Raw genomic sequence first — 27,629 nt, 5'->3', positions numbered from 1 at the left:
GGACTCAATAGCTTTGCCATGCACAAAGACTAACTTTGAAAATACTTGGGAAGGAAGTACCCCATTAAGAACTAAGGAGGTACAGAAAGCTGAAATTAAGGGTGATTAAAAAGGAGAAGTAGATAAATCCACAATTAGACTTAAAATATTCAAGAGTCTTTGCTCTGTAACTAAGAGAACAAGTGGACAGAAAACGAATAGGGATGCAGAAGACATAAACCCACATCAACCAACTTGACCCAACTGACATTCGTGGGACACACCACCCAGCCATGTAAGAATACATACCATCCTTAAGTGGATATGGAGTAGTTACCAAGAGAGACCAAAAAACAAATGTTAAAAAACTGAAATGGGGCGCCTGGGTGGCTCAGTGGGTTAAGCCGCTGCCTTCGGCTCAGGTCATGATCTCAGGGTCCTGGGATCGAGTCCCGCATGGGGCTCTCTGCTCACCAGGGAGCCTGCTTCCCTTCCTCTCTCTCTGCCTGCCTCTCTGCCTACTTGTGATCTCTCTCTGTCAAATAAATAAATAAAATATTTTTTAAAAAAACTGAAATGAACTGGAATCATATAAATCAGGTTCTCTGAACACACAGAATTAGCAACCAGTAACAGAAATGTATTTCGGAAACCCAGGAAATTAAACAATCCACTTTCGACTAATTCATGAATCAAAGAGAACATCACAAGGGATGCCAGAAAAATATTTTTAACTGAATGAAAATAAAACACACCACAAAACTCATGGGCTGCAGCTAAAGCAGTGCTTGAAGAAAAATGGAGAGCAATGAATACTGCTTTTAGAATAGAAAGGTTTCAAGTCGATGGTCTAGGCTTCTATCCTAAGGAAGTAAAATAAAGATGATCAAATTAATGCCAAAGTAACCAGAAGGAAAGAAATAACAATGGATGGCAGGGGCAAAAATCAATGACACTGAACGTAGAGAACAGAAAAAAATCATTTAGACTTTGTTCATTTAAGACTTTATTCTTTCTAGAGCAATTTAGGTTCATAGCAAAACGAAAAGAAAAGTACAGAGATGTCACCCACACAGGCATTGTCTCCGCCACTACCAAATCCCCCACTTGCCACATTTGTTACAACTGATGGACTTACACTGACATATTATCATTCACTCTGTAGGTCACAGCATGGGTCACTCCTGTTGTACTGTCAATGAACTTGGACCAACATATGATGACAGAAACCCACCATTATGGCACCATACATAATCGTTTCACCAACTCAAAAACACTCAGCAGTCTACCTATTCCTCACAGCCTCCCTCTTGGTGACCACTGATCTCTTCACTGTTTCCAGTTTCCAGAATGTTATCTAGTTGGAAATCATACAGTAGGTAGCCTTTTCAAATTGCCCTCCTTTACTTTGGAGGAACCTTTGCTTGTAAGGTTCCTCCATGTCTTTTCATGGCTTGATAATCTCATTTTTTAAATTACTTTTTTTAAGTAGGCTCCACATCCGGCATTGAGCCCTATCCAGGGCTCAAACTCATGACCCTGAAATAGAACTGAGCTGAGATCAAAAGTCAGATGTTTAATTGACTGAGCTAGCCAGGCATCCCTATAATCTTATTTCTTTTTAGCACTGAGTAATATTTCATGGTCTGGATGTGCAAGTTTGTTTATCCATTCACCTACAGAAGGACATCTCGAATGCTTCCAAACTGGGGCAATTATAAGCAAATATCCATGTGTGTATAAACATTCACAGGCATATAACCATCTGAGTAATTTCTTATAGTTGTTACTATGTAAAAGAAACTAAGTCATGGAGGAAAAAAATAAAAACATCTACCCAAAAAAGGAAAGCTCTAGGTCCAGATAGTTTGACCGGCCAAAACTGCCAAATAGTTAAGGAAGAAATGATACTAATTCTACAGAAATACTCTAAGAAAGTAGAAGAGAAGGTAACGTGTCCCAGCTAATTTTATCAGACCACCATTACCTTAATACCTAAAGCACACAAAAATATTACAAGAAAACTATGGACCAATATCACATATAAATACAGACATAAAAATTCTCAATAAAATATCACCAAATCAAATCTAGAAATACATAAAAGGGAGAATACATCGAGTAGAGTTTATCACAGGAATGACAGGGATGTTTGTCATTCAGTTATCAACGTAATGCACCATATAAAAGCAGTCTAAGTAGATCACACCGGTAGAGGAAAAACTGACAGAATTCAGTTTATTCATGATAAAAATTCTAGGCAAACTATAAATTAAGAGATTCCTCGATCTGACAAATGGAATCTAATAAATACGAATGCTAACATACTTAATGAAGAAAGAGTGAATGTCTCCCCCTCAAAGATCTGGAATAATGTTATGTCAACTCTCTCCACCTATGCGGCGCCACACCGGCTGTCCTTGCCAGTGCAACCGACAAGAAAATGAATAAAAAGCACATTAACTGGCAAGGCACAAAAATGTCTCTCTTCTCAGACAACATGAATATATAAGCAGAAAATCTAAAAGGACCAATAACAGCAACAAAAAGCTAGTAGAGCAGCTCCGTGAGAAAGTAGAATAGTGGGTACAAAGCGCTAGGAAGAATGGGAAATGGGGAGTTACTGTTGTGGTTTTTTGTTTTTTGTTTTTAAGCAGGCTCCATGCTCAATGTGGGGCTTGAACTCACGACCTGAGATCGAGTCACATGCTCTACTAACTGAGCCAGCCAGGTGCTCCTGGGAATTACTGTTTAATGTACAGTGTCAGTTTTGCAAGATGATAAAGTTCTGGAGAGCTGCTGCACAACAGTGTGAATATAGTTAACATTACTTAACTGCACCCCTGAAAACGGTTCAGATGATAATATTACGTGGGATTTTTTTTTTTAACCAACTTAAAAAAAAATACTATTAAAAAGCAATAGAAAGTGAGGCACCTGGGTGGTCCAGTCAGTGAAGTGTCTGCCTTCAGCTCAGGTCACAGTCCTGGGGTCCCTGGGATAGAGTGTCCCAGGTTGGGCTCCCTGCTCAGCGGGGAGCCTGCTTGTCCCTCTCCTTCTGCACCGTACCCAACCCCATTCATGCTTTCTAAATTAATTAATTAATTAATTAATTAATTTTTTTTTTTAAAGTAATCGAAAGCTTTGGTTTTAAGTATGGCCATGACTTGATTATATCTGAACTGTCAAATGACCACTTTTGCTGCCTTTGGCCTACTAAATACATGATACATGCTAACAGTTCTCTTTATATTAAATTATATCAGCATTCCTGGAATAAACCCCACTGGGAAAAAATCAACTATATTTCTATATACTAGCAAATTGCTAAAATTTCAAAATGCAAATGCCTGTTGCCATAATGTCAAACAACATGAAAGACTCAGATATGGATCTAGCAAAATATGTGCAAAATTTTAAACTGAAAACTATAATTCCTGAAGAGAAATTTTTTTAAAAAGACCTAAATATATGGAGATATACCACGTGCATGGATTAGATGACTCAATATTGTTTAAATGCCAATCGTCCTCAAACTGATGTATAAAGTCAGTGTAATCCCAGTGAAATTCCAAAGTTCATAATAAAAAGCAAAAGAATTAGAATAGCGGAAGCAATTTTGGGGAAAAAGTTCGAAGGTTCATAATATCTGACCTCAAGATTTAGAAAGCTGTAATAATCAAGACAGTGCATTACTGAGAGAAGGAGAAACATATGTATCAGGGAGACTGACTACAGAGTCTAGAAATACACCCATTAGTACTTGGTCAAGTAATTGTTTTTTAAAGATTTTATTTATTTATTTGACAGAGACATCACAAGTAGGCAGAGAGAGGCAGGGAGAGAGAAGGGAAAGCAGGCTCCCCGCCGAGCAGAGAGCCCGACACAGGGCCCGATCCCAGGACCCTGGGATCATACCTGAGCCGAAGACAGAGGCTTTAACCCACTGAGCCATCCAGGCGCCCCTGGTCAATTTTTAACAAAAGTTCTAAGGTAATTCTATTTAAAAAGATATTCTCTTCAATAACAGAGGCTATAACAATTGGACATTCGTATATAAACAAATGACCTTCAACCTATAATTCATATCATATATAAAAATTAATGCAAAATGGGTCATACACCTAAATGAAAAACCTAAAACTATAAAATCTCTGTAACCATGAATTAGGAATGATCTTCTTAGAGTGAATACAAGGAACATGAACTGTTAAAAAAACACCTGATAGACAAGACTTAATCAAAATGTAGACCTATGGTCTTTCAAAGATCAGGATTCAGAAAATGAAAAGACAAGGCAAACTGGAAGTATTTGCAGAATACATATTTGATAAAGAACTTGTGTCCAAAATTTAAAGAACTCTCATAGTTCAGTAATAAGAAAAAACAAAAAACAAAACCAATTTAAATAGGAAAGAGGAAGAGATGGCAAAGATATACCAATAGCAAAGAAGCATTCGGAAAAATGCTAATTTAGTCATTTGGGAAACGCAAAATAAAATAATAGTAAGCAGTAGATACCACTGTATATCCATTGGATTGGTTATTTTTTTTAATTGATACTGCCAAATGACCTAAGGATGTAGAATAAATGAGATCCTCAGACACTGCTGATCAGAGTGCAAAATGTTACTGATGCTCGAAAACGGTTTGTCAGTTTCTTATAAAGTAAAACATTACTATCATGGCACATAGAAAAATGAACAGAATCAATAACAGGAAATTTCAATATGGCTGTCAAATGCAAGATCGTTTGAAATTGATCACTGCAATTGATCAACTGATCATTGAAATCAGTAATGTTTCTCCAATAATAAAACAACTACACTTAGGAAACAAAATAAATAAATATAAGAGCATTTACCATAACAAAAACTACATGGTAGCTAAGAATACAAATGATCTGTACAAAAAAAAAATGCTTAAATCTAATAAACACAGATGTTATAAACAGAGATATTTCATGTTCTTGAATGAGAACACTTAACAAGCATATCAGTTCTCTCCCAAATGAAACTATAAATTAAATGTCACCTCAAATTCCAGCAAAAAATTTTTTTCCAGCTAAAATTTTAAGATAATTGATTACTCACTCTAAAACTTACAAGGAAGGGACGCCTGGGTGGCTCAGTTGGTTAAGCAGCTGCCTTCGGCTCAGGTCATGATCCCAGGGTCCTGGGATCGAGTCCCACATCGGGCTCCTTGCCCTCCGCAGAGAGCCTGCTTCTCCCTCTGACTCTGCCTGCCATTCTGTCTGCCTATGCTCGCTCTCGCTCACTCTCTCTCTCTCTCTGACAAATAAATAAATAAAATCTTTAAAAATAAATAAATAAATAAAACTTACAAGGAAGAATAAAAGTACATCAATAGTTAGGTTATTTTTTTTTAAAAGATGAACAAAAAGTGGTTTGTTCTACTAGACATTAACATACACTAAAACACAAAATAACTTAAAAATATTAGAGTATGGGGCACATGAACAGATAAACAGACCAATGGCACAAAATAGGGACCAAACAAGCAGACATATGCACAACCGCACACATATCCCCTCTGACCCTTCGTTTCTGCTCCTGGCTTTATTTATCAAAGACAGTCAACCACAGGTCTGTCAGAATCATGAAAGTGTACATGAGGATACAGATAAAACAAGATGGTTGTGAGTCGTTCACTGCTGAAGGTGGGGGAAGTTGAAGTGTGGATTCATTATAGTCTTCTCTCCACTTCTGTATCTGTTGAAAAAATTCTGTAATAAACCCAAATACCAAAGCAAAGACCAAAACCAAAGCATATGCTGCTTCAGTGACCCCCTAAGGTACTTAGATACAAGGCCCTTGCGTTGGGGGCTAGATTCCCAGAACTGGAAGACATGGCCTCTAGCTGCTTAAGGAGCAAAACCTGGGACTGAGCCCAGGTGCCCGAAGACCTGTACACTGTACCAAAAAGGCTAAAAGTACTCCACTCAGCCCACTTAAGCAGTGAAGACATTAAGCTCACATCAAGGGCCTTGAAAAAGAAAAGAATAAACCGCTCCAACAAATAGTTAAAATCCATGGCCTACATACCTAAATCTGTGGTCTTAGATTTAATGGTGTGGAATGGTATGAAAACTCGAAAGTAAGAAAACAATATAAAAGCCTGTCCAGGACAACAAAGACCCCTGGGGACTCAGCAGCAAGAAAAACAAAGTTCCTGTGTAGGGATAGTTCATGAGGGCTCCAATGGCTAATAAAAGGCTCTGGAAATGAGCTGACAATCAAAAATCACAAACCACAGGAGGCAGAAGCCTGCCTTGAAGGAGAATTTGACCACTGGAGAACGAGAAGTAACAGAACAATGTATAAAAGTGTAAAATGATTACACACTATCTTAAGGGAACAGGAACAAAAATGGAAACAACAGAACAGACCAGTATGCCTTCATCTCCAGAAAAATCAGAAATGGATCTGCACTGTCCTCTGAGCCAACACCCAGTCTGCCAGCTGTCTGTCAGGACCGTTGAGCTCTCTTACCTCCCTTACCTCCATCTCCTACTAACTCTCCCCTGCCCCCAACTCTGCTCCAGCCATACAGTTGCCAGTGATCCACTGGAGGGCCTCTCTGCTGGCCTCCCTTCCTTGTGCCTGAAACATATTTCCCCCAGACTGCCACATGGCTCACTCCCTGACCCCTCCACGGCTGTTCAAACGTCCCACGCTCCCTGAGGCCATTCCTGACCAACCCCACTCACATCCTGGCATTCTCTGTCCTGGCTGACTGGTTAGTTGGTTTTTTTATTTTTCACCCAGCATAGATCACTACCAGACCTACTATGTATTATCTTGTTTACTGCCTTCTACCCCCAATTAAAATGCAAATTCAATGAGAAATAGTCTCTGTTTTGATCAGTTCAGGATGCTTAGAGCCCAGAACAGTGTCTACCATAAACTTGGTGCTCTATACATACTTGTGGAATGCAGAAACGGGGAAATTAGAGAAAGATGATCATTCTTGTAAACTATGTGGTAGAATTCTCTCATTCACTCATGCATGGATATGTGCACAAACATTTACTAAGTAGTTACTTTATACAAGGAGTATCAAGGTATTCCTTTCCTTACTGTGGAAATTCTTCTTTCTCCCCCTCTGCCAAAAAGATGAAAACTGACTTTTCACCAAAAAAAATTTACCACAAAATACCAGTATATTTTGTAAGTTATTAAAAGTACACAGACAGTATAATAAAAATCACCTTTCACGGTTCAGCTTCCTGTTCCTTATTTTTATCTTTCCTTAGAATGAACTCATGTGTGTGTCCATATCAACAACACCAATTTCTATATGACTATCGCTAAGGACAACTTCTTGTCTCCTACTTACTCAGTTTAGGGGCTTTGAGAATATTCTACTTATTGTTGATACCTATTATCTATACACGGTTTTTGATACAGAAATGCTAGAAGAAGGTATTAAAATCTACTACCCCATCTGTGCCTAAGAATTAACTAAGGTACATAATTTAGGAGGACAAAAGCTGCTGACTGGGATTATAATATCCACCTCTGCTAATTTCCGATTGTTTCTCACAAATAGCTACAGGCACGCGCATTCTGGTAAAAATGCAGCCTGTGCCTCATTCAAGTTTTCAGAGACACAAAACACTAAACAATATTACTATATCCCTTTGAAGAAAATCTCTGCTCATAATTCTCTTTGATTAGCCCAATAATTTTCAGATGACACGGAGTATTTTTTTCCTTAAGGTTACTGTTGGGGCCAAGCAGGACATTGCCTCACCTTGCTTAGTTACAAGTTTGGAGTTGTGCTGTATTAAGTCCACTCATAATAAGAACCTAAACTTATTAGATTTGTATCATAGGAGTTTCACAATTGCTATACCTATGGTATCTGAAATACTATGTCATGTAGTTTGGGAAAAGATAAACACACATACACAATACCGGTTTTAAATTCTATGGTATATCCTCTCCAAAAAATACTCACTGGGTATCCAAGCTGTGCTATTTGTACAATTACAACATATCTCTTTCATTTATCTGATTTCACTGTATGGTCCACATTTAATAACTTTCAGAACAGGCTTACAGCTTCTATGACCAAGCGCTGCCTCACGCTGCCATCTAGTGGTTTACAGTGTAACTGCAGGCAAAGCCTATTAAACTGTAGGTGTGGGGCGCCTGGGTGCTCAGAGTGTAAAGTGTTTGCCTTTGGCTCAGGTCATGATCTCCAGGGCCTGGGATCTAGCACCAGGTTGGGCTTCCAGCTCAGTGGGGAGTCTGCTTCTCCCTCTCCCTTTGTCACTCCCCCTGCTTGTGCTCTCTCTGTCTCTCTCTCTCTCAAATGAATAAATTAAAAATCTTAATTTTTAAAGAAAAAACTGTGGACTGTGCTCTTTCTGAAAAATAGCTTTAACAAAGAAGCTTCAATAATCCATATCAAAGTTCTGTAAGAACTGTATTATATAAAAAATATATATATATTGTACATTTTAATTTACAAATGCTTCAAAGAGGTCATCCTACCAGCTTTTTATCTAGGTCTAGTCATTTTACCCTTATTTTAATGGTGCCAAGATTTATTTCCTTCTGTCCCTCTTTTAACTATCTATAAAGTATTTTCTGGAAGAATATTCTTGAAAATTTTTGAAATACTCTGCTCATAAGAAAGCAAAGTCAATCATTTAGATTATACAGAAAAATAACAGAACCTCTTCATTTTACAAATAGTGTTACCTCAATAGTGTAATAACTCCATACAGCATTGAATTACGTCCTCATTATTTTTTATTGAGGTAGAATTGATATAAAAATTATAGTAGTTTCAGGTGTACAACATAATGATTTGATATTTATATGTATTACAAAATGACCACCTTGGCTAAGTCTAGTTATTATCCATCACCATATTTAGTTACAAAATTTTCTTTCCCTCCTTTTTAAGGAGTTATTTATTTATTTTTGGAAAGAGAGAGAGGGAGAGCAGGATTGGCAGAGGGTGTGGAAGAGAATCTTAAGCAGATTCCCAAAGAGTGTGGAGTCAGATGTGGCGCTGGGTCTCACAACCCTGAGATCATGACTACAGCTAAAATTAAGAGTCAGATGCTCAACTGACTGAGCCACCCAGGCGCCCCCAAAATTTTCTTTCATATGAGAATTTTATTATGAGAATTTTAAGATCTACTTTCTTAGCAATTTTCAAATATGAGATACAGTATTTTTTAAATGCTTCATGAATTTGCATGTTGTCCTTGAAAAGTCATGCTAATCTCTGTATCCTTCCAGTTTTTACACATGTGCTGCCAAAGTGAGTACTACAATGTTATTATTAGCTGTTCACTACAGTGTAGCTTACATTACCAGGAGTTTAAGTAATTGAAAGTTTGTACTTTTTTTTTTTTAAAGATATTATTTATTTATTTGACAGACAGAGATCACAAGTAGGCAGAGAGGCAGGCAGAGAGAGAAGGGGGTTAGCAGGCTCCCCACCAAGCAGAGAGCCCGATGCAGGGCTCGATCCCAGGACACTGAGATCATAACCTGAGGCGAAGGCAGAGGCTTAACCACTGATCCACCCAGGTGCCCCTGAAGTTTGTACCTTTTGACCCCCTTCACCTATTTCTCCCACCCCATCAACCCCTGCTTCTGGCAATCACCAATCTATTTACTGTATCTTATATAAGCTCAGTTTGGTTTGTTTAAAATTTCCTATTACTGGGGTGCCTGGGTGGCTCTGACGTTTAAGCATCTGCTTTTGACTCGGGTCATGATCCCGGGGTCCTGGGTTCCCTGCTCAGTGCGGAGCCTGCTTCTCCCTCTCCCTCTGCTTGCCATTCCCTCTTGTGCGCTCTCTCTCAAATAAATAAAATATTTTTAAAAAATAGAGTAAAATAAAACCACGTTACTGAGTAAGATCATAGTATCTGTCTCTCTGACTGATCTCACTCAGCATCATGCCCTCAGTGTCCATCCATACGGTCACAAATGGCAGGATTTCTTTCTTTTTAAATGACTATTCCAGTGTGCGGCGTGAGTCTCACAGTACAGAAGAACCCAGAATCAGAGACGCTCCGGGTGTGAAGGGCTTTCACGGGGGCCGGCTCCTGCCCCCTGCTCCGCCTGGACTTCTGGACGACAGCCCGCCCCCCGCTCCCCCAGGCACAGCGCGGGCGTCTTCAGTGTCCCCACTTCAGCATCTCCCAAGGGGATCACTTTGCCTTGAGACCCCGAGTGCCAAAGAGTCACTCCTGACCCGGTCCAGTAACTTCTGTAGCATCTCCCTGGTCTTAATTCGCCCTCGGCCCCGCTCCACCCCGTTTTCAGCTCCACATTCCTGCGGCCTCCTCCAGCGACCGAAGACTGCTCTCCTGCCCCACCTGCCCCGTCCGGGATACACCGGCCGCTCTCCCCTGCGCCTCACGTGCAGGTCCACGGCCCCGCCCCGCCCCGCCCCGATGCCGCCAGGCGCCCGCTGCCCCGGAAGGCGGCGTGCAGCGTCCCCGAGCACGTCAGCCGTAACCGGCAGGTGTGCCGTGACGTCGTGAGGTCATGACGTTGTGAGGTCATGACGTCACGACGCCAGCCCGCAGGCCTCCTCCGGCTCCTCCACACGGGACTGCCGAAGCCCCAGCTCGGCCACCCAGGGCCCCACGGCTGCTGTCTGCAGGCTGAAGCGAAGGACCTGACGCTCCGTCTCCGGCGTGTCACATGCCGACTGCGGACCTGCGCCTCGGGCCGCCTGAACCAGCTCACGTGGCAGAGCTGCTGCTCTTTGACGACATGACTAGCAGTTGCCCCCAAGTCGATGTCTCCCTTCTCTCTAGGGATTTGGCTGTCTTGCTAAGGATTGTTTCCCAGCCCGCCCCGCATGATTAGGTGACGTCACATAACCAAGATCTTGCCAAAAGCGTGCGAGCAGCATGACATCTACAGTCTCCAAAGCACCCGGCGGAAGAGCGATCCCTCCTCCTGGCCCTCCCTCCTATCTCCTCCATGCGCGCTGGCAATGGAAACGACGGATCCTACCAGCTCTGCCCCTTCACGATTTTCCTGAACAGAGCTCGCCTACCCAGCACGGGAGTTATGAAGAGGGACAGGCCTCTGTGTCTCCAGCCACTGCACTCAGGGCTTCGCTGTCCCAAGACAGCTCAGGGACACCTGGTGGCTCAGTCCGCTGAGACGGACACCTGGTTTCAGCTCAGGTCCTGCATGACCTCACGCTCAGGTCAGGATCTCAGGGTTGTGGGACTGAGCCCCCTGTAAGGCCCCACACTCAGTCTCTCTCCCTCGGCCCCTCCCCCCATTCGTGGAAGCGTGCCCTACCGCTCAAATAAATAAATCTTTAAACATACACACACAGACACGAGCTTAGCTTCTACCACTACTAAAAGATCTTCCTAGCTTCTGTAATTTGAAATTTTGATGAGCAGACATGCTACATTTTTAAAGAAATCATTGATAAATATCAATCAGGATGAGCAGAGAACAAAAATACTATAGGAATGGGGCGCCTGGGGGGCTCAGCGGATTAAAGTCTTTGCCTTTGGCTCAGGCCATGATCCTGGGGTCTTGGAATCAAGCCCCGCATGGGGCTCCCTGCTCAGCGGGGAGCCTGTTTCCTCCTCTCTCTCTCTGCCTACTTGTGATCTCTGTCAAATAAGTAAATAAAATCTTAAAAAAAAAAAAACTATAGGAAGGTAAATGCCATTCTTCACTTTCATATTACTGTAATAATAGAAACAAATGATTTCCAGAGCATAAGAAAAAAGCACCTACAAGTGGAAGGCTCTGAAGTCAGCCAATTCTACCACAGAGCTTGCTTCTGCCTACCCTATTTTACACCCTCCTGGATGGAAGAAAGCTGCTGGGCACTACAGGTACTCTTCAGATTAAATCACTGGGAAAGGTCCTTTAAAAACACGTGGATTTTACTTAGGAAACTCTACCTTAACATTAAAAAATTTAAAGCTTTTCAATTCATCCTTATCATGAGAACATGATACAGGATAAAACGAAGCCAAAAAAAATTTCTGTACACTACAGGGCACACTCAGTAAAAAGCAACCTATTGAATGAGAGGAAATATTTGCAAATCATACACCTATCTGATAAGGGATTATTATTTAGAAAATATAAAGAACTCCTAAAACTCAACAAAGAAAAACCTGATTTAAAAATGGACAAACGGGGGCGCGTGGGTGGCTCAGTGGGTTGAGGCCTCTGCCTTCGGCTTGGGTCGTGGTCTCAGGGTCCTGGAATCGAGCCCCGCGTCGGGCTCTCTGCTCAGCGGGGAGCCTGCTTCCTTCTCTCTCTCTGCCTGCCTCTCTGCCTGCTTGTGATCTCTCTCTGTCAAATAAATAAAATTCAAAAAACAAAAAATGGACAAAGGGACGCCTGGGTGGCTCAATGGTTAAAGCCTCCACCTTCGGCTGGGGTCATGATCCCAGGGTCCTGGGATCAAGCCCCACATTGGGCTCTCTGCTCAGCAGGGAGTCTGCTTCCCCCTCTCTCTGCCTGCCTCTTTGCCTACTTGTGATCTCTATCAAATAAATTTTTTTAAAAATCTCTAAAAATGGACAAAGGACATGAATAGACATTTCTCCAAAGATATATGAATGGCCAATAAGCACATGAAAAGATGTTCAACATTGCTCATCATCAGGGAAACGGAAATCAAAAAAGCACAATGAGATACCACCTCGCACCCATTAGAACTGCTACTATTAAAACAAAACAAAATAACAAGTGTTGGCAAATGTGGAGAAATTTGTACCCATGGGGGCGCCTTGGTGGCTCAGTGGGTTAAGCCTCTGCCTTCGGCTCAGGTCATGATCTCAGGGTCCTGAGATTGAGCCCCACATCGGGCTATCTGCTCAGCAGGGAGCCTGCTTCCCCCTCTCTCTCTGCCTACTTGTGATCTCTGTCTGTGAAATAAATAAATAAAATCTTTAAAAAAAAAAGAAAGAAAGAAAGAAAGAAACTTGTACCCTTGTACATTACTGGTGGAAATGTCAAGTGGTGTAGGCGTTAGAGAAAACAGTGTGGCAGTTCCACAAAAACTAAAAACAGAATTACATGATCCAGCAATTCTACTTCTGGATATACACCCAAATGTTCTCGAATACTCATGTTAATAGCATTAGTCCTAAGGGCTAAAAGCTGGAAGCAACCCAAGTGTCCATCAACAGGAGAATGGATGAACAAAATGCGGCAGATTCACACAACTGGATGGTCAGCCCTAAAGAGGAAGGAAACTCAAACACCTGCTATAGCAGGGACGACAGTGAGGACACTGTGCTCAGTGAAGTAAGCCAGTCACAAAGGACAAAAACTGTATGACTCCACTTAAGTAAGGAGGAATCTAGAAGGTAGAAAAGGTGGCTGCCAGGGGCTGAAGGGAGAGATGGGAGTTGGCTGTTTAATGAGGAGAGAGTTTCAGTTCCAGAAGAGGATAGAAGCTCTGGAGACTGGTTGTTCAACGGTGTGAATGTACTTAACACTACTGAACTATACACTTCAAAGTGGTTAAGACAGGGCGCCTGGGTGGCTCAGTGGGTTACAGGCCTCCGGCTCAGGCCATGATCCTGGGGTCCTGGGATGGAGCCCTGAGTTAAGCTTGCTTCACCCTCTCCTCCCCACTCATGCTCTCTCTCTTGCTATCTCTCTCTCTCTCTCTCGAATAAATAAATAAGATCTATTTTTTAAAAAATGGTTAAGACAGTAAATTTCATGTTGTTTTATTTTCTCATAATTAAAATATTTTATTTTATTTTATTTAAAGATTATTTCTTTATTTGACAGACAGAGCAAGCAGGAGGAGCGGGAGAGGAAGAAGCAGGCTTCCTGTGATCCCAGGAGCCCAGGACCAAAGGCAGACACTCAACTACTGAGCCACCCACATGCTCCAAAACATTTAAAAAACCATATCAAATTTGTTCCAAGGCCACCTTTACATTTAACTCTTAACAGAATATCAGGCAGAAATAACATTTAAAATGGAATCTTCTCACGGCCCTACCCCAGGGATACAGGTCCTACAGAGGAAAATGGTTCCTAAAAAAGACAACATGCGTTGCGGGAAAATACAGTCTATAAGCCAAAATATTTTGTTAGAGGAATGAGGACATGTCAGTTACCGAATACTACTGAATACAGAAATACTTAGAAATTAACATTAAAATATTTTATTACCTTCCACAATTAATAGCTTTCTAAATTTTTTATTTCAAAAATAAATAATAATTTTATTTCAGTCTCAGTAAGACTTCAGATCAGGTAAATGTGAAGCTCAAGGGCTCCAAAAACATGTGATCACCTGTAGGTGGCAATAAAAGCACAGCGTTCACGTCACTGCAGCGATGAGATAACACAGGAGCAATCTACACTACTTCCGCAGGTTCTCCCACGGAAATAAATGGTCTGACCTTCTCCCACACAACAAATGTTTCTCCTGGCCCAAACACGCCCCCCCCCCCCAGGGCTGGTACTCTCCACCAACCCCAATCTCTGTTTTTGGCTCTTTCTTTGTGATCCTATCTACCTAGAAACGTGCGGTATTTGATTCTGGGGACATGGCATCGTTTTCTTTCTTACAGAAGAAGAAACACACAAACACTAGTCAAATCCATGGCCTATTTCCCAAGGGCCTACTAACTGGGGAGGCTTCTGTTGGGAGCTCTGAAGCCCCGGCGGACGGGGGTGCCAGGGGCTCGTTAACAAGACAGACGCACAACATGGAGACCACCACGAGACAAGGGAGTGCTGTCGAGGGAGGGACAGACACTCCAGGCACCTCTAGCTCCCAGCTCTGAAACCTCTGATTACTGTTAGGAGAGTGAAGCCCACACTGAAGCCCACACCAGAGGCAGGATGAAGCCGCCCAAAGGTCTGTATCCCTCGGTCCAAACACACAGCCCCGCAGGCTGCTGATGGCCGAGGACGGCACTACCCGCCGGCTCCCTTCCCCTGCCTGTTAAGATTCTTTTAGACTGTGTAGCTTGCAGGTGGCAAGAGGCCGTTTGAACCGAAGGTCATACACTTCTCATCAAGAATACCCACACAAGGGGTGCCAGGCTGGCTCACCTGGCAGAGCATGTGACTCCTGATCTTGGGGTTGTGAGTTTGAGCCCCACACTGTGTGTGGAGCCTATTAAAAATTAAAAATATATATATATCCACAAGAGAATTATAAGCATTAAGACAACAGCATCGCTGCAAAAACTCAACTGACTCATCACTGGGACCACATTAATTCTTCAAGCATAAGAGGGAGAGTGCTGGCAAAAAGCTCTTCTGAGTAACTGAGAAATCAGCAGAGCTTTATTACCAAGGAAACAAACAGCCCGCACATCTCTGTGTCCTCCTCTGCAGGTTGATTATAAGGTCTCCATGAGCTCCTCTGCCACCAAGAATGACAGATCTCCGGGGAGAGGGTGGGGACCAAGTGACCGACAGAGGGCAGCCTGGACCTGGCTTGTTCTCACAGCTGCACCTGCTGCCTGCCCTGTGGAAAAGGACGGGTTACAGGACAAAGGTCAAAGCAGACAGGCAAATTAGCTGCGATGGCCCAACAAGCTTCTAGAAACGGATTACCATGCTTCCCTTCCCCTCTCTCTGCCTGCCTCTCTGCCTACTTGTGATCTCTCTCTCTCTGTCAAATAAATAAATAAAATCTTAAAAAAAAAAAAAGATTTAGAAACGGATTACCATATAAAGAATGAATAAAATCAGGGCGCCTGGGTGGCTCAGTTGGTTGGGCAACTGTCTTCGGCTCAGGTCAGGATCCCGGAGTCCTGGGATCGAGTCCCGCATTGGGCTCCCAGCTGCATGGGGAGTCTGCTTCTCCCTCTGACCTTCTCACCTCTTATGCTCTCTCTCTCAAATGAATAAATAAAATCTTTAAAAAAAAAAAAAAAAAAGAATGAATAAAATCAAATCTGTTAAGAGGAGTCAAGTTGACTTAAAGATAAATGGAAAATGAGGTAAAAACCCCCACACACTGAAGACCACCACCACAACAGGAAATGTGGACGGAGGGCAAAGGCCAGAACCGCGCACAACCCTCAGGGCTTTGGGCGCTTTGCTTTGGAGGAGACCCCAGACACCTACACACACGCTGAGACTTCCCCAAATGCATCCCAGACACAGAGGTTTATGTGCAGCGACATGAGGGCACAGAGCCCCAGGTTCTGTCTCTCCCCTGGTGCCCTACAAAAATTCAGAGGGAGACAAAGAGAAAATATCACAATGGCAAGAACACCTTAGAGTTGTGTGGTGCCAAAGGTGGAGGCCTTTCCAGAAAGATTTATCCAACTTCCCTTTCTTCCACTTGAGAAGAGTGATGATCAGAGAAATGAACTTTTTTTTTAAGCTAACTGGGCCAATTAATTAGTGGCAGAGGTAAAGCTCCCACACTAACCATTCCCAGTCTGAAAATTCCCAGGAAAAATTAAAATATGCCACAAAGGAAAAAAGGGGACATTTCAGGCAGGAGAAAGACAAAGAGAACTAGTATTTTGGTGTCTAAAACATGTACTTTACTTACATAAGCTCTAAGGAATGAGATGATTCACAGGTAAGAACCAAGACAAGGTGCTTAAAAAAAATTACTCGTAGAAACAGTTTCTAAGAGTCAGAAACACCCAACCCAGTCTCTGCCAACTCAAAGCACAAGTTGAAAAAAAAAACAAAACCCCTCTTGAATACGAAATGTAACACGCATACTAGAAAGTGCAGCGTGCTGGGAAGTCCGTTTGCTCCTTTTCCCTTCTCCACCCTGCTCTGTCCAAGAAGGGCACAGATGGCAACGGAAGGCTCCGGGTCTCCAGCTCCACTGTGTTCTGCTGGTGGCGGCCTCCGAGCAGACTTGAGCGGAGAGAAGCCCAAGCTGAGTGACTTATTCCTGTGGTTCCCTCTTGCAAGCTTCCCTCAACAGAAAGTCACCATTCTTCTCCAAGCAGGTTTCCCTCCCTCCACCTTCTAGTAACCTCTCATGCCCTGGATCTCTTCATCCCATAGGGGCGGGGGTCACCACAACGCCACCGTCCTGCCGGTTTCCTCTTTCCACCGTCCTGCCGGTTTCCTCTTTTCTGACGAGGCGCCAGTCCTGTGTCACGAGGCCCTTACAAATGAGCCCTCCTTGACTCATCTTAAAATCTCCTTCTACTGACACCCTTACAGATACAAAGACGGAATGAAAATAAAGTTAAATGAATGATCACAAAATAAACTCTAGAGTTATGAACACTTAGGTCAATAACTAGAATTGCCAGCACCCCAGAAGCTCTCTGGTATGCCCTCCTTTTCACGGTATGCGCCCACAACCCTCCAAGGAGTTTCAGTACCTAAGCATGAGACCCGTAAAATCTGATTTCAGTTTGCTCTACTTTTTGGAATTCATATAAATGAAATCATACAATATAAATTCCTTCACGTCTGGCTTTTTTCACTGAACTCTATATACCCAAGATTCACCCATGTTGTGGCATGTGCCTGCTATGGGATTCATTTCCATTGTGAAAAGCAATGACCTGTCTATCTACACAACCACCTGTTCATCCATTCTACAGCTGAACATGCGGTTGTTCCAGAGCTACTAGAAACAATATCACTGTGAACATTCTTATCTATGTTTCCTGAGGCCCAGGAGCTCCCCCTTCTACCTAGGAATGCAATCTGAGTCAGCAGGTAGCTGTACTTTCATTTCACTACTTAGTGACCAACTATTCTCCGAACTGAGACTCCCACCAGCAATGCACAAGAATTTCCAGTTGCATTCTGGAATATACTATTTCCTTTAACTGTGAGACCAAAGTCTGTAGAAGGCCACCACGTACCTCACAGGAACCAGAGAGTTCCGTCCTCGGGACTCTGGGTCTCTAGTCAGCTAGTGCGATGTCACACTGCTAACTCCTGGCATGGGGTCCTACAGGATTTCAGTGGGTCCAGGATTCATTTCACTGTTAGGTGGCAGCCTTCTGCTAAAATCCTCTAAGGGAGAGAATCTTTACTATCTTTATGGAACTCTACTTTCATTGCTGATTTAGGTCTATTTTAACTAGAATTATAGATTGCTTTGGTTAATGTAGGCTCAATTTGTTTGCTGTGAGTGAAGTAACTGCTTGATTCTCTATATGCTTGTGAAGTTTTTCAACTGTACAAAAATTGCCAAAGAAAAGGAATTTGGGAATTGCTAAATTTGTAATACAATTAAGGAAAGCAAGTAAAAAGGAGGTTCGTATCAACTTGGCCAAAGGACTGTATCTATAAGGTGCTGACACTTTTTGTAAAAACAGATTTAGACAGGGGCGCCTGGGTGGCTCAGTGGGTTAAGCCGCTGCCTTCGGCTCAGGTCATGATCTCAGGGTCCTGGGATTGAGTCCCGCATCGGGCTCTCTGCTCAGCAGGGGGCCTGCTTCCCTTCCTCTCTGCCTGCCTCTCTGCCTGCCTACTTGTGATTTCTCTCTGTCAAATAAATAAATAAAATCTTAAAAAAAAAAAAAAAAAACAGATTTAGACAAATAGTACCTCCATCTTCTTTATCCAGAAAACACCACTCAATATAGCACCCTCATTAAAAGTAAACAAAACACAAACACACACATGCATACACACAAAACAGAACAGTCTGTGGAGATAGACGTTTGACAGAGAAAGGGGCAGGGCAACAAAGATTCTATAACCTCAAAGTGGGAAACTGTTTGGGTCACCGAAGAGTAAGAGTCCAGCCCTACCCCCACCCTGGTTCATGGCACTCCTCACTTCCCGCACAACCCTCTTCTTGGGGACAGGCGGGCTGTCTACCAATGACTCCAGCCTTCCGGGTTGATGGCCACCCTCACTGGAAGCAGCAAACATTAAGAATGGTGATCCCTTCCCCAAAACACTTGGGTAAAAAATCAGCAAGACCCCTGCCCCTTGCACGTGCGATGATAAAGAGAATATGTGAACGACAGGAAATAGAACCTATCTGTGGTTTGGACAAATATAACTGGGACTCACTGTATAAATCTATGAACTACATCCTTCCAAAGAATTATGAAATTGGCCTAACTAAACTATATTCATTCAAAAACTGGGCTCAAGTGCTAAAATAGAAATTCACTGACCTCTAAACCAGGATTCAAGAATGGAACGAAAGCAAATCATTTCACAAAGCGAAGGGAAGTGAAGCCCTTGGGATATGTGAAGTCCTTCCTCTGCAAGGTAACAAACGTCTCTTTCCCCTGTATTCCAAAGTAAGCGAGGAAAGTATAGCGGCATGAACAGTACCAGAATGAGAGAAGTTCTACTCTAATAAAAAAATGTCATTAAGCTCAAGTATTAAAAAAGCAAACTGGAGGGTCACCTGGGTGGCTCAGTGGGTTAAAGCCTTTGCCTTCAGCTCAGGTCATGATCCCAGGGTTCTGGGATCGAGCCCCACATCTGGCTCTCTGCTCAGCAGAGAGCCTACTTCCACCTCTCTCTCCATCTGCCTGCCTCTCTGCCTACTTGTGATCTTTACCGGTCAAATAAATAAATAAAATCTTAAAAAAAAAAAGCAAACTAGACACTGTAAGAGCTTTTACTTCTTGATCCATTGTTTACTCACTGCCAAATGGTTTGGGGGAATTCTTCTCACTGTCATTCTTTTTTACAACCAACATAAAGGTGTTGTGGAGGACCAGGGACACAGGGAACAGTGAAAAGCACCACGGGGCTCGTGGAGAGGAGAGGAGGGTCATTGCCCTGAGCCTGAGTGTCTACACTGGCCTGATGATTGGCAGGTCCCCTCCCTTAGGAGGGTCAGGGCATCCCTGATGCTGTCACCCGGCTCAACAATCTAGCCGCGACTCCCTCGACCCTCCACTTCTTCACCTGCATTTTCAGTCACGCATCCCACCAATATTTATTAAATGCTTGCTACACACACACACACACACACACACACACACAACACAGGCCAATCTGTGGAGGAGAACAGGGTAGGACATAGTCCACAATAATACACAGGCCGCCACGGGGACAAGAACCAAGTGCCAAGGAACCTTACAGGGAGAATAACCAACCCGGCTCCAGAGGCCAGGGAAGGTTTCCTGGAAAGGGCAGCATGGGAACTAAGACCCCAGGACACACAGCCACTGGCCACGCCAAGAGATGTTACCGTTGGTGGGACAGCACACAGAAGGCAGGGAAGAGCCAATGCAGAAGGTCCCACGGGGGTAAAACAGAAAGGACGTTGAGAAACAAGAGCTGATCTACCCTCAAGCTGCGTGTCTGCGTCTCTCTGCGAGACTGGCAAGTCCGAAGAAACCAATTTCCCTGTTTTCCATAAAGGACTCCGACCTTAATGAGCTACACGCCATCACTGCACCAGCTGATTTTAGCAGCAAAGAGAGCATTAATCAACACTTAATGAAAAAACCCAACTTGTGACAGGGTATATGAAATTAAGGCAATGGAAAGACTGGATCTGCAGGTACGAGGGTCCTACTCCAGCTGAAACAGCAAACTCCTGAGCTGCACACGAAGCAGAAACCCATGCGTAAAACCCGACGAACGTAAAGGAGCGAGGAACGAGTCCTGTCTGGTGAATCTGCCAACACGGTCACCTCGTAACGAGCTGATTCCAGCAGCCCGGGGTGAGGGGGAGACCTGGGGGAGGCGTGGCTGTGGGTCTGAGTTCCTCAGCGAGGGACTGGCCCTCCTGGGCTTTGCATCCCTGTCCACACAAGAAGGAGTTGCTTAGGTTACTGTCAATGCTTCTAAAACGCATTACTACAATGATGACAGGTTATCCTAGTCAAAAGTACTTAATCCCCAGGGTGCCTGGGTGGCTCGATGGGTTAAAGCCTCTGCCTTCAGCTCAGGTCATGGTCTCAGGGTCCTGGGATGGAGCCCCACACTGGGCTCCCTGCTCAGCGGGAAGCCTGCTTCCCCCTCTCTTTCTGCCTGTCTCTCTGCCTATTAAAAAAAAAAAAAAAAGTACTTGGGCACCTGGGTGGCTCAGTGGGTTGAACCCTCTGCCTTCAGCTCAGGTCATGATCCCAGGGTCCTGGGATCGAGCCCCACACTGGGCTCTCTGCTCAGCAGGGAGCCTGCTTCCCCCTCTCTCTCTGCCTGCCTCTCTGCCTACTTGTGATCTCTGCCAAATAAATAAATAAAATCTTTAAAAAAAAAAAAGTACTTACTCCCCAAAGGCAAGAATTTAAATAACTTTATAAGTCACAGGCTTACTATGGTTTTATCCATAAAAAAAGAACATGGACAAAAAGAACATGAGCCCTCAAGCTGTCTTAAATTCAAAAAGCAAATAGTGAAGTTCATGTACCCTTAAAAAGTTGACAAATCATGCATCACCAAAAATAAAGATAAGTAAAATTTTAATACAAGCAAATGAGATAATTTTTTTTTTTTAAGAAAACAGAAAGTAAAAAGTTTAATGTAATGAGGCAGGCGAAGACGGGTTGCTCACTTCCCTTCCCATTGGTTTCACTTCCCTTTCGAGGTTAAAATACTCCCAACATGCAAACTATTCCACTGAAGAATTCCAGTCCTTTCATAGCAATCTGCAGAGATGTTTACACAAAAGGGATTATTTTAGACTTTCATGTGACAGAAAAGGATAGAATGCATTGGGGGATTAAAAAACAAAGTAGGGGGTACCTGGGGTGGCTCAAGGCGGTTAAGAATCTGACTCTCGATTTCCACTTGGGTCATGATCTCAGGTCACGAGATCAAGCCCTGTGCTTAGGGGGGAATCTGCTAGAGATTCTTTCTCCTTCTCCTTCTGCCCCTCCTGCCCACCCACCTCCCACTCACTACTCTTGGGGGAGAAAAAAAAAAGCAAACCAAAGTGCATAAATGCATATGCAAGACAGAAGCAAATAACCGAGAACCCCAATTTTAAACACTCAGAAATATCTTAACAATAAAAGTGGGTATTTTAGGATTGTAGGAACTTTGTGGTGAAGGGTTAACTCTGTTTCAGAGTTAACAAAGTTAACAAAATGCCAGGCACTATGTTAAGAACATGGGATTTTTCTGATTTAGGGTCACAATCCTACCAGATGAGTATTAGTTCTACTTCAACTGTATAGAGACTAAGTAGGTACAGAGACTCAGTGGGGTTAAGTAACTAGACAAAGTCACACAGCTTAAAAAGTGAAGAAGCTATACTATGAATCCCATCCTGATCAACATCAAATCTCATTCTCCCTTTCAGCATCAAAGTAAACGACCTGAATACATTTTCCTATTTTTGTCTGATTCTCTTAACTATATGCCCTCATTTCAGGAGGGGTTTATGCTAATCATGACTTCATAAACAAATCATTTGTGAGAAAAACCACATCCAGGGTAAAGTCATAAGTTGAAAAAGCCTTACTTGAGAGAGTACTTCCTGAAAGAGACAAACCGACAATTACAGCCGAGTGAATACCAACTCCTCTGCCAAGTGTTATATTTGAAACAACTTTGTAAATGAAAAGAAGACCTCAGACAAAAGAAATACTACATTTCTTAAATATACCATTTTTAGAAAGAGCTATTTTAACGCAAGATACTTTTTCTATCTACCTGGATATGAAGAAATATGTTCCTCTCTAACATAGCCATTTGATGGACAGGAGGTAAGTAGCATTTAGTTAATTTCATCACAGATTATCACCAAGTAATGCTATACTTAAGAGGTACAAACTTCCAGTTGTAAGTAAGGATGGGGATGAAAAGCACAGAATGGGAAAAGTGGTCAATAATATTGTGATAACTTTGTATGTAACAGAAAAAAAAGTAGTGCTACACTTACTAAGTTTCAAAATAATTTGTTTTAATAATATATTACTGACACTATGCTAGCAAAGGACCTTGAAATGGGTTATGCTGTCATCTTCCTGCACTATTAATGTGATTTTAAATTTATTTACAACATTGTTTTACATTAACAGTAACTGTAATTTTTTTCAACTTAAGGAAAATGCTATGATAAATCATAAGCATATTTAGGAGTCTCTGTCACTTGGTTTCAATTACACTGTTTCACAAGATGTACTTAAATGCTTTCCCCCGGCCCCCCGCCAAAAAAAAAAAAAAAAAAAAAAAGACTATGGGGAGCCTGGTTGGCTCAGTCAGTTAAGCATCTGACTCTTGATTTCAGCTCAGGTCATGATCTCAGGGTCTTGAGATCAAGTCCCATATCATGCATAATCTGCTGCAGATTCTCTCTCTTTTTCCCTCTGCCCTTCCCCACTCCCCCCAATAAATAAATCTTAAAAAAAAAAAAAAAAGGACTACAGTTACTGAATCTAAAGTTTTTAAAACTCTGACTTGAAAGCCAATCACTCTTTAATAATTATCCAAAAATGTATTTGTGAGTACAACAGCAAAACCTGTCTGGAAATGCCTTTAAAACATGCATCACATATATTCTGTCAACTTTTAGCAAATGAATACAAGTGTTGATGACATAAAAGCAGCTTGAGCCCAATGGAGGTTAAAAGATTTACTCAGAAAGTGTTTGTGGGGCACCTGGGTGGCTCAGTGGGTTAAAGCCTCTGCCTTCGGCTCAGGTCATGATCTTTGGGTCCTGGGATCTAGCCCTGCATCGGGCCCTCTGCTCAACAGGGAACCTGGCTCCCCCTCTCTCTCTGCCTGCCTCTCTGCCTACTTGTGATCTCTATCAAATAAATAAAATCTTTAAAAAAAAAAAAAGTGTTTGTAACTATGAAATTTACAGGCCAAATTCAGGGATAAGTTTGGGGGAAGGGAGTCCAGAAACAATATCAAGAGAAAAAAACATACAAAATTTCATTTTTATTAGAACTGCTACTAATTAAAAATTCAATGAAAATTTGAGTCAAGTCTCCAAAACGATTTTATGTGTAACACAGGTGATTTAATTTTTCTATGTAGTACTTTACTCATTTGATAGGAATTAAAATTCTAGTCACACCAATATTTGGAAATTTTAATTAATACAGGTTATTAATATATAGAATTCTAATCCAAAATCATATCTAACCTAGATACTTGGCAAACCAGCTGTAGTCAAGAAGGAAGGAAAAAAGGGAGAAGGGGAGGGAATGGAAAAACGAACTTTCACCTTGTGTTTGTTCACAGCAATTGCTCAGATTCATTTTATTTATTTATTTTTGCTCAAATTAATTTTAAATTATCAATAGCCCATGATGCCACTAACCAGACTGCTGCTAATCACCCCCACAGTTCTCACTAAAGAGAGACTTAGGGCTGAATTAGAGACAGCCCACTCTGCCAAGTGACATTTCTGAAGGAAACTTTTCTTAACACCTCCATGTTTCAAGGGGATACCACAAGATTCCATCTCTTTGAAAGCAAGGTTATTTTTAAAATCAGTTGTTAACATTGCATCATGGGTGATGGAATCACTCTGAGGGTCGATGATGATTGTAATCACAGCTAAACTCCTTTCCATTAGAAATGGACACTGTCTTTTTGGTGATAGGCATTAGTTTCTGCATACACCTAAAGTTACTGAATTATTTCTAATTAATAACTACTTATCTTTGATATTCCTCCTTGAAATTTAATTTGACGAGTAATACTTAAGTTTCTCTATCTAGGTAGAGGGAGGGCATGAGAGTTACTATACTAGCAATGTCCTCTTCTCAGGGTGTTGCTTTCTGTGCACACCACTGACATCCATTTCTAGGACACTGGTAAACACCATCTGGAAGACAGCGTTAGGCACTTCAACTGTGCATTAAAAACTCATCTATTGTTGTAAGAGTCAAGTTCTTAATCTGTGGACCATGGCATAACACACTGCTGTTTCTAGACCTATGGTAATTGAGAAAGAACATAATACTATGATAAAGTGTTTCCACTTAAAAATAAATAGGTTTAATAACTAACCAAGCAAATATTCATTGACAAACCAGAAAGTAGCTGCTGTGGGTCCCTCCTTCACTCATTCATCAACTTGGCAAACATTTACTTAATGAGAATTCCAATGGACGCAAGAAGCAGTGGGGGTACAGTAGGCAAAAGGAAAAGTTCTTGTTTTCAAACGAGGATTACTGTGAATTAACCAATTATGTGGTTCCTTTATTAATTTTCTAATATACATTTTATATACTAAAACTATATTTAATGAGTAAAAATTCATTTTTCGGATATTACTAACAGGTTATAAAACATTTAAACAGAAGAAAGATGAAAAAAAGCAAACTATTTTGTAAGATTCAAAATTCAGAATGGCCTTCTCCCAATTAGTCCCAATAAAAAGATGTTTACTATAAGAATAATTGCTACCCAATTCCACACTACAAAAAAAATCATTTAAAAAAATGTTATTCTTTAGAGGGAAAGGGAGTGAGCAAAGAGAAAAAAAAAAAAAGAATAAATGTGCCAGTGCTTTATAACTCACCAGACCATTTTAATAGGTTAGTGCATGTTAGTAACAATACCTAGGAAATGTGTTTCTTAATAAATAGTAAGACACATATGTTGACTCCACAACATAAAATACTCTTTACATTTAAAATCCACTGACATGCCAAGTCAACTATGAGAGTGTTCAGCATTTATTTTTCAACAAAGCGTTTTATTCCTATTTTTGTTTACTATTTTGCAGTTTCTAAGTGCCGTTCCCCTAACAAACTATAAAATGACCACTCTTCACACTCCAGCTCAACCTAGCCCTCCGAACAACTCACACCCAGAAGAATACAAGATCGCAGCCCTTGTCTTCTACAGCTGTATTTTCACAATCGGATTATCTGTTAATGCCACTGCCTTATGGGTTTTTAGCTGTACCACCAAGAAGAGAACCACTGTGACCATCTATATGATGAACGTAGCATTGTTGGATTTAATATTTATAATAAGCTTACCCTTTCGGATGTTTTATTATGCAAAAGGTGAATGGCCATTTGGAGAGTACTTCTGCCAGATTCTTGGGGCTCTCACGGTGTTTTACCCAAGCATTGCTCTATGGCTTCTTGCTTTAATTAGTGCCGACAGATACATGGCCATTGTGCAGCCAAAATATGCCAAAGAACTTAAAAACACAGGCAAAGCAGTGCTAGCATGCGTGGGAGTCTGGATAATGACCCTGACAACCACCGTCCCACTTCTGCTGCTCTACGAAGACCCAGACAAAGCCTCCACACCCCCAACCTGCCTGAAGATTTCTGACATCATCCACTTAAAAGCTATTAACATGTTAAACTTCACTCGACTGATATTTTTTTTCTTGATTCCCCTGTTCATCATGATTGGGTGCTACTCAGTCATCATTCATAGTCTCCTCCACGGGAAGACATCTAAGCTGAAACCAAAAGTCAAGGAGAAGTCTATAAGAATCATCATCACACTCATGGTACAAGTGATCGTCTGCTTCATGCCTTTCCACCTCTGTTTTGCTTTCCTGATGCTGGAAGGGGAGGAGAACAGTTACAGTCCCTGGGGAGCCTTCACCACCTTCCTCATGAACCTCAGCACCTGTCTGGATGTGATTCTCTACTACATTGTTTCCAAACAATTTCAGGCTCGCGTCATCAGCGTCATGCTCTACCGCAACTACCTTCGGAGCGTGCGCAGAAAAAGCTTCCGCTCAGGTAGTTTACGGTCACTAAGCAACATAAACAGTGAAATGCTTTGAACGACAAGCAGGGTTTTGTCTTTAGTTTCTTTATATTCACTTTACTAACTACCCTAAGGTCAGTGGATATTCTGTATATTACCAAGTCCCTTCTCGCCTGAAAAAAAAACAAACCTAAAAACACTTTTGTGGGATCTATTGTGTGACAACATAATTAAATATTCTTAAGTATTCTAATGAATTCATTATTTTTTTTTAATATTTTTATTTATGTATTTGACAGACAGAAATCACAAGCAGGCAGAGAGGCAGGCAGAGAGAGGAGGAAGCAGGCTCCCCGCTGGGCAGAGAGCCCGATGCAGGGCTCGATCCCAGGACCCTGAGATCATGACCCAAGCCAAAGGCAGAGGCTTTAACCCACTGAGTCACCCAGGCGCCCCTGAATTCATTATTTTTATTTTCAAAACTTGTATGAAACATATTTGTGAGTTACTGAGAGAAAAATATGCAATTTGTATTTCACAATCAAGCCTTATCTAAATACATAGTTGACAACTTTTTGGATTTAATTCTATGTGCAAGTAAGTCGATGTCAATCAAGTCAGTAGGCCCAGAAAAAAAAAAATCCACTTACTGTTCGAAATAGTTTAAATTATTAAATTATAATTTAATTAAGCCAAAACCAAAGCTCCCTTTGGTTTAATTTACACTCAGGATTGACAGTCTAAATCTTATAATAGTTTGTCTTCTAAACACCAAACTTCCAAGATTCCTACACAAACAACTATATTCAACCCATCACTGTTACTTGCCACCAACCAAAATTAGCAGGAGCCATCACCTCAAGGGGCCTGCAAAGGCAATCTCCATTAGCCCTCCCCTACTCTGAATTCATTCATTCATTCATTCATTCATTCATTTACTTGGAAACAGACTATAGTCATTCAATAAACACTGAGAGCCTACTGTGCACCAGACTCTACTTACAACCAATGCCAAGAGACCTAATCCCAGACTATAGTCATTCAATAAACACTGAGAGCCTACCGTGCACCAGACTCTACTTACAACCAATGCCAAGAGACCTAATCCCAGAC

The 27,629-nt window shown here is 41.9% G+C and overlaps 2 protein-coding genes across 3 annotated transcripts in view; one reads left to right on the top strand and one right to left on the bottom strand.

Annotated features, from left to right (window-relative positions):
• UBAC2 (UBA domain containing 2) overlaps positions 1-27,629 on the bottom strand; it is a 172,611-nt gene that overhangs the window by 107,910 nt on the left and 37,072 nt on the right. The gene's annotated exons all lie outside the window — the stretch shown is intronic.
• GPR18 (G protein-coupled receptor 18) lies at positions 22,291-26,773 on the top strand. The gene is made up of 2 exons (XM_059377634.1): positions 22,291-22,582; positions 25,564-26,773. The coding sequence occupies exon 2, from the start codon at positions 25,597-25,599 to the stop codon at positions 26,590-26,592; it is 996 nt and encodes a 331-aa protein (XP_059233617.1). The 5' UTR covers positions 22,291-22,582; positions 25,564-25,596; the 3' UTR covers positions 26,593-26,773.

The sequence above is a fragment of the Mustela nigripes genome, chromosome 15 (genome assembly GCF_022355385.1).
Source record: "Mustela nigripes isolate SB6536 chromosome 15, MUSNIG.SB6536, whole genome shotgun sequence".
Classification (NCBI taxonomy): Eukaryota; Metazoa; Chordata; class Mammalia; order Carnivora; family Mustelidae; genus Mustela; species Mustela nigripes.
This window is presented reverse-complemented; position numbering and strand designations above follow the sequence as displayed.

Bases quoted from the DNA above. Each gene is read 5' to 3' on its own strand.
- GPR18 (XM_059377634.1), top strand. From the start codon at position 25,597: ATGACCACTCTTCACACTCCAGCTCAACCTAGCCCTCCGAACAACTCA.